This window comes from Stegastes partitus, unplaced genomic scaffold (assembly GCF_000690725.1).
Source record: "Stegastes partitus isolate 25-593 unplaced genomic scaffold, Stegastes_partitus-1.0.2 Scaffold422, whole genome shotgun sequence".
Classification (NCBI taxonomy): Eukaryota; Metazoa; Chordata; class Actinopteri; family Pomacentridae; genus Stegastes; species Stegastes partitus.
The window spans coordinates 481,446-487,540 of record NW_007578153.1 but is presented as its reverse complement, the minus strand read 5'-3'; the positions used below and the strand labels follow the sequence as shown (position 1 = coordinate 487,540).

General features: G+C 46.5%; 2 protein-coding genes across 3 annotated transcripts in view; one reads left to right on the top strand and one right to left on the bottom strand.

Annotated features, from left to right (window-relative positions):
- The first annotated feature begins 7 nt into the window (after positions 1–7).
- Positions 8–2,656, top strand: aamdc (adipogenesis associated, Mth938 domain containing). Of its 2 annotated transcripts, none has more exons than XM_008285911.1 (5): positions 8–249; positions 679–746; positions 1,175–1,310; positions 1,848–1,943; positions 2,087–2,656. In XM_008285911.1, exons 3-5 carry the CDS (start codon positions 1,179–1,181, stop codon positions 2,225–2,227), a joined length of 369 nt encoding a protein of 122 aa, XP_008284133.1. In that variant the 5' UTR covers positions 8–249; positions 679–746; positions 1,175–1,178; the 3' UTR covers positions 2,228–2,656. The 2 variants fall into 2 exon arrangements, with proteins under 2 accessions (XP_008284133.1, XP_008284132.1); XM_008285910.1 differs by lacking the exon at positions 8–249 and adding an exon at positions 565–582.
- Positions 2,657–3,092: 436 nt separating this feature from the next.
- Positions 3,093–6,095, bottom strand: part of ints4 (integrator complex subunit 4) — a 19,073-nt gene continuing 16,070 nt past the window's right edge. Inside the window, exons 19-23 of the mRNA XM_008285916.1 lie at positions 5,689–5,748; positions 5,219–5,378; positions 4,961–5,104; positions 4,217–4,337; positions 3,093–3,926 (exon numbers count right to left, since the gene is read on the bottom strand). Of these exons, the coding sequence (XP_008284138.1) occupies positions 3,739–3,926; positions 4,217–4,337; positions 4,961–5,104; positions 5,219–5,378; positions 5,689–5,748 (673 nt within the window). The 3' untranslated portion in view covers positions 3,093–3,738. The remainder of the gene's footprint in view (positions 3,927–4,216; positions 4,338–4,960; positions 5,105–5,218; positions 5,379–5,688; positions 5,749–6,095) is intronic.

Here is a 6,095-nt window from a genome sequence, read left to right as displayed (position 1 = left end):
AACTAACTGTGGCTATTTAAGGCTAACTAACTTTATCTGGTTAAAGCTAACTAACTGTGGCTATTTAAGGCTAACTAACTTTATCTGGTTAAAGCTAACTAACTGTGGCTATTTAAGGCTAACTAACTTTAGCTGGTTAAAGCTAACTAACTGTGGCTAGTTAAGGCTAACTAACGTTAGCAGCCAGAGCCAGTAAATGTGACGGAACAAAGTCCAGCAGAACCACAAGAACCTCGGATCCATTCTGAGGTAAGAAGCATTCAGTGAAGTCTGCTTTTACAGCATCAGTAGACGGTTCTGAACCTGTAGAACACAGTTTCTGACCCACTTTGTGCCGTAAAGCTGCTGAGGAGGTGGGTTGTGTAGTTCTGGGTCATCGTGATGAACAGAACCAAACCAATCAGTCAGTGGAACAGCTGTTACTGATCCAGATGTTGGACTACGGCTGCTCAGAGACTCAGTGTTCACGGCACTAACAGTCATGAGCAGAAGACCTCCGGTGTTCAATCAGGTCCTTCAGCCATCGTACAGTCGTGATGATGAAGTGGTTCTGATCCCAACACGTCACCTTTACTCTCTATGGTTTCTGCACATATTATCATCCAATAAATATGAAGACCCGAACAGTTCTGAGGAAACCAGTCGGGCTGAGTCACCGTCGGTCTGTTTCTCTTTAAGTCAGGAGGAAGAACCCTCCAGAGGATCAAGTTTCAGCCGACGCCCATCGAGCAAAGAAGCAGCTTCAGGTTTTGTCTTTTCTGTTTTACTTTAATGAATCTCTGACCCAGAGCTGCTGTTTCTGACCGGGTTCTGGCTCTTCAGCTTTTTGTTAAAGCAGTACTGAGCTATTTCTGTCGGTTCAGTCTGAAGCCTGAGACTCAGTTTAAACGAGCTCCAGTCCATGAATATCAGCTGTTAGCTGTTAGCTGTTAGCCGTTAGCTGGCCTTCATCTCAGCTGGAGCTAAACTATCCATAAATGTAGCGTGTAGTGAGCAACAGCATGTGCTGTGTTCTGAACCTGCTGAACATGGTCTGAGCTGGACCGTCCTCCACCTCTCAGCTCCTGCTCGCTCCATTTAGTCCTTATGTGGGACCCAAATGATTAAATATGAAACGTGTATGATATGACGTGGCTGGTGTTCTGTTATGTACTAAAGCCTCCTGTCTGTCCAGATCCATGTCCTCCCCACAGATCAGCTCTCTGTCCTGGGGAACCATGAAGGTTTCAGGAAGCTCCTCCATCTACAAGGACTGTAAGGTCTGGCCTGGAGGCAGCCGGGCCTGGGACTGGAGGGAGACCGGAACCAACGTGAGTCCAACCACGTCTCCATGTTCTGATAGACGCTGGAGGAAACACTGTCCAGTGTGTCAGCTGTGATAGGCGTGTGGGTCAACAGAACCTGGTTCGAGGTGATCAGCTGATCGTTCTGCTGTGTGTCCTCTTTCATAATGTTCTGATGGATCCTGTTTAAACCGTCTTTGGTCTCGCTGTTTGGAGCCTTTTTCATCTGCTGCTATTCTGGTCAAAAAGTTTTAAATCGTTCTTTGTTTCGGATTCATTCACATCTGTTGGAACAGAACCGGTTTTTAATAAACGTGGTTTCTGTAGCATAATATTTCACACAGCTGATGTCAACACGTGCAGCTGCAGCTCAACAAGGTCCCAAAGTGAAGGTAGAAGCTGAGCAGTACATCAGAGTGAACGCTGCAGATCTGTGCTGTTGATGTCCAGGACGGACACGAGGACGTTGTTAGAGAGCAGAGGTTCCTGAACAGACTCTAAACCCTCCTGATCTGAACCTCTGACATCTGACTGGGCAATTAAATGTAGTTTTATTACTTCCAGCATCGTCCAGGAGTTCAGCCTGCAGACCTGGAGGAGGTTCTGAAGAAAGGAATCGAGCTGCTGGTGATCGGCCGAGGAATGAGTGAAGCTCTGCAGGTGAACAGCTGCTGCCTTCACCTACCAGTTATTGACCGTGAAATATAATGATCCGATCACATGTACCCTCTGACTCTACATCTACAACAGCGTTCCACCTACAGAACCTTAAGGAACACTATGCTCTTGTTCTCTGCTCTCAGGTTCCTTCCACCACTCTGGACTTTGTGAAGCAGAGCGGCGTCGAGGTCAGAGTGCTGCAGACGGAGAAAGCTGTGGCTGAATACAACAAACTGGCTGGCCAGGGCGCCAAAGTGGGCGGAGTCTTCCACTCGACTTGCTGATGGCGTCAGCAGCTGAAGGGGCGGAGTCTGTTTGTGTCTGCATGTGTAGCTGAATAGTTGAGAGCTTTTCACTACAAACCAGAATCTGTAAAAATGTGAGTCCACTGCAGGACTGTTACCAACAGTTGGCTTCCATCGTCACAGTGGACAATAACTTCTAACAACTTGTTTAACTGTAAACTAAATGTTATCATTCATCCTACATCCACCCAACCGGTGGAGGCAGATGGCCGTCCCTCCCTGAGCCTGGTTCTGTCGGAGGTTTTTTTCCCCTGTGGAGGTTTCGGTTCCTTCCCCCCAGCAGACTGCTGAAGCTTATAGAGAATCCAGATGTTTGGATTGTTGGGTGTTTCTGCCTTTGTTCAGCGCTTTGAGGTGACTTCTTGTAAATATGTGCTATACAAATAAAACTGAATTGAATCTCTGCTCCATCTTAGTCCTTCAGGGAACATTTTCTGCAGGATTGTTAAACACTCAGGGTTTTAAAAGACTTCAGACATGTTTGGTTGGTAGAAAGCCTTTTACAACCAACACACTGACAATGAAATCCGTTTCGACACAAAGCACCTTTCAGAGAGTTTGAAACGTCGGCAGACTAATTAAAGCTAAAGTTCTGTTTCTGTGAAGCCGATTGAAGCTCGTCTTCATGTGATCATCTGTCCGTTACTATCTTGATTTATAGTCCAGCTGTGTGAAAAACAAGGATCAGTGTTTGAGTTTGTGATCAGCGTTTAGTCATTGAGCCGTTAACGAGCGATCGACTAACTGTTGCAGTGATTTACGACATCAGACGGCGGATCGTAGAGAAAGCCAGAACAGATCAAACCGGGCCAGCAGCAGAATGTATTTCAGAAAAATGACTCAGTTCTCAGTTAAACTGCATGTTTCATTTATAATATTGGTCTGTCTGAGGCAGTTCAGTCTGCTTCAGCTCGTAGAATCAGGCCAGCAGGTCCAATGATCCACAAGGTCCAGTTACAGCTGGTTTCATTTTAATCTGGTAACTTTAAACAGCTTCACTTTCCATCTGTCACCTTTTCATACAACACTGACCAGTAACCTGGAACATGTGTGAAGAAACCAAAGCTTCTGTCTGATGTTCTGGAAAAACACTTCAACCGAACTTCATGAAGTTTTACACAAGATGAAAACATTCCAAATGTTTTTAGAGAAAATGAAAAGTGCAACAACTACTTTTGACTCTGGAGCCAATTTAGTGGACTTTCAGATGAAAGAATGTCAAACAGGCGTTTGTTGGTAAAATGCAGTGTCAGCAGTTTGTGGTTTTTCTTGTTTGCTGCACAAATAAAAGTAGAAAATGAACCTTCATCACAAACAGCAGTAAAAACAGGTTCTGGTGCCTACGACTGGACCGTTATTTATAGTCTGAAACGGGTTTGGTTCTGATTTATTGTGAATCTCCAGCTGAAAGTGTAACTGACGTCTTCCTTCAGTCCAGAACCAGAACCAGAACCATCTGAGATCCTCTCAGGAGCTCCAGTGGTTCTGTTTCAGCGTCGGGCGGGTTTGGGCATGATGAACACTTTGACAGGTTTGCTGAAGGGGATGGTTCCTTCAACGGCGCCCTCTGCAGGCGGGAGGCTGTCGATGCTGTCGCTCCATCCCAGTCTGGAGGAGCAGAGGGAGGCGGAGGAGGAGCTGTAGGCCAGCAGGAGGCGCACTTCGATCTGAGAGGGTTCTGAGAGACCAACAGGAACCATGAGGAAACCAAACAAACACGGGTTCTGTATCTACAGATATTCTATTGTTCTATTGTTTAATGAAGTTCTAAATATTCCAGAGTTCCAAGAGGAGGCTCCAGATTTATCACGTTGCTGGACTCTGAAGCTACGTTTCACACCAGGATCATCGTCTGGAGCAGATTCCTTCTCACACAGATACCAGATGAGCAGAATCCACACCATGAGCCCAACAATGAGAAGCTACAAACATGTTTTAGAGCAGATGGAGATGAAAACACCGTCTCACCTGTCCATGCCGTGTGTGACAGGTACACCTGTGTGATGAGTCGGTGTCGGTCCGGTCCAGGCTTCCTGAAGTCTGCAGGTTTAGGATGGATCACGTGACTCTGACCGTCTGGATACAGAACCTGTGATTGGTTCACAGAGAACAGATGGGTCGGCAGTGAAACACCTGCAGCTGTTGGTCTTATCAGCTTCAACAGGAAACGTCTTCATATTCACAGGACTGATGTAGATCCTCAGTGATTCAGGCCTTCATAGGTTCTCATTAGAACATCAGGAAACGATGGCTGGACGTCACTGGTTCTTGAAGAAGTTCAACCTTCATCCAAGAAGTTTCCTCAGTTCTACCTGCCTGGAGGGGCTGGTCCAGGTGAGGTGGAGTGAAATAAAAACCTAGAACTTCCATCAGTTAGAACTCAGGGAGGTTCTTAGATGAAGGTGGAACGTCTTCAAGAACCTAAAGTCAGTCCAGTTCTACTGGCACCACTAACATGATCCACCGACTGAAATCTAAACTGAAACAAGCGCTGGACCAGAATAAACAGTAAAAAGAAGAAGCCTTCAGGTTTAAGAACAGCTGACATACTGCAGCAAGAGAAGAACACAGCAGAAGGTCTGGTTCTGTGTCTGAGCTCATTAGAGAACGTTTCTATTTAACGCTGTGTTTCATTTCATGTGTGGCCAGACTGTCCGCAGCAGCTTCTAACCAGCACCAACCCTGAACCACTCCACAGTCTGTTCAGCTCACCTGAACTTTAACGGAGTTCTGAGGATCCTGGACGTGCTCCAGCGTGGCGTCGATGTCTAGCGCCACCACCAGGCCGGACGTGAACCTCAGCGGGTTGTCGGACTCCCCAGTCGGTTCTATGATGGTGGCTGTGGCCCGATGGATCTGTCAGACAGCAGAACATGAAGTTGACCAAACAGGTTCAGTGTAGAAACAAAGTTCTCCCTCAGACCTGAATGTGTTCAGAACCTGCACTGACACTGAGGTTGTTCTTCGTACCTGCTCAGGTAGTTGGAGCTGCAGCAATCCGCTCTGTCTGAGCGTCGTCTGCAGGATCTTCACCAGTTCCACCGGTTTACAGGAAGACAGCCGAGGCAGCAGCTCCACCAGCTTCTCCACAAAACTGTCGTGGAGGTGAGGCAGCTCGGTCAGGAAGAGCCTGGAAACAGAACCACGTGACTCCACAACACTGAACACTGTTCTCTAAACCAGGTTCAGCCAGAAGAACGGCAAATACAAACATTTAGAAGAAATTTCCAGAAAACTGAAGTTCTGCTCAAATCAAGGCCTAAAACCATGTTGGACTGATTCCTGTGACCGTGTCCTCGCAGAACCTCCAACGTCTCTGGACACAGATTATTATATGACATGTTCAGCGTGGTTTGACTCACAGTCACTTTAGACTAGTTTTAAGTTTGTGTTTGAACTGGTTTGAAAGATGGAACGATACAAACAAATACAAATATTACCTCTGAAAAGAGTCGATGTCCTGCAGAAACTTCTCACAGCTGCTGATCAGAGAATCCAACCTGAAGAGAAGCGAGAAGAAACGTGAACAGATGTGTTCAGCATCTGCATGAGAACATTCAGTAAAATCATCTTCAGTAAGATGCTACATTAAACATGAAGCGGCTNCGAGTCACGACTGTATTTCTAAACAATTCTGCCACAAAAATTGATGTTACAAACCAAAAACAGAAGTCTGTTTTTCTGGCTAATTCTCTGCATTGTTTGCATCCTCTGAATCTACAAACCCAGAGAAGGTCCAGGTCCATCAACGTCCTTCAACAGAGGAGCCTCCAGCAGCCCCAGACAGCCCAGCAGCTGCAGACACTTGGTCCTTACGCCGAACGACGAATCAGACAGGTGCTGAGTG

Coding starts and splice junctions, on each gene's coding strand:
- aamdc (XM_008285910.1), top strand. Junction 1,311..1,847: donor GGAGGGAGACCGGAACCAAC/GTGAGTCCAACC, acceptor TATTACTTCCAG/CATCGTCCAGGAGTTCAGCC. Junction 1,944..2,086: donor GAATGAGTGAAGCTCTGCAG/GTGAACAGCTGC, acceptor CTCTGCTCTCAG/GTTCCTTCCACCACTCTGGA.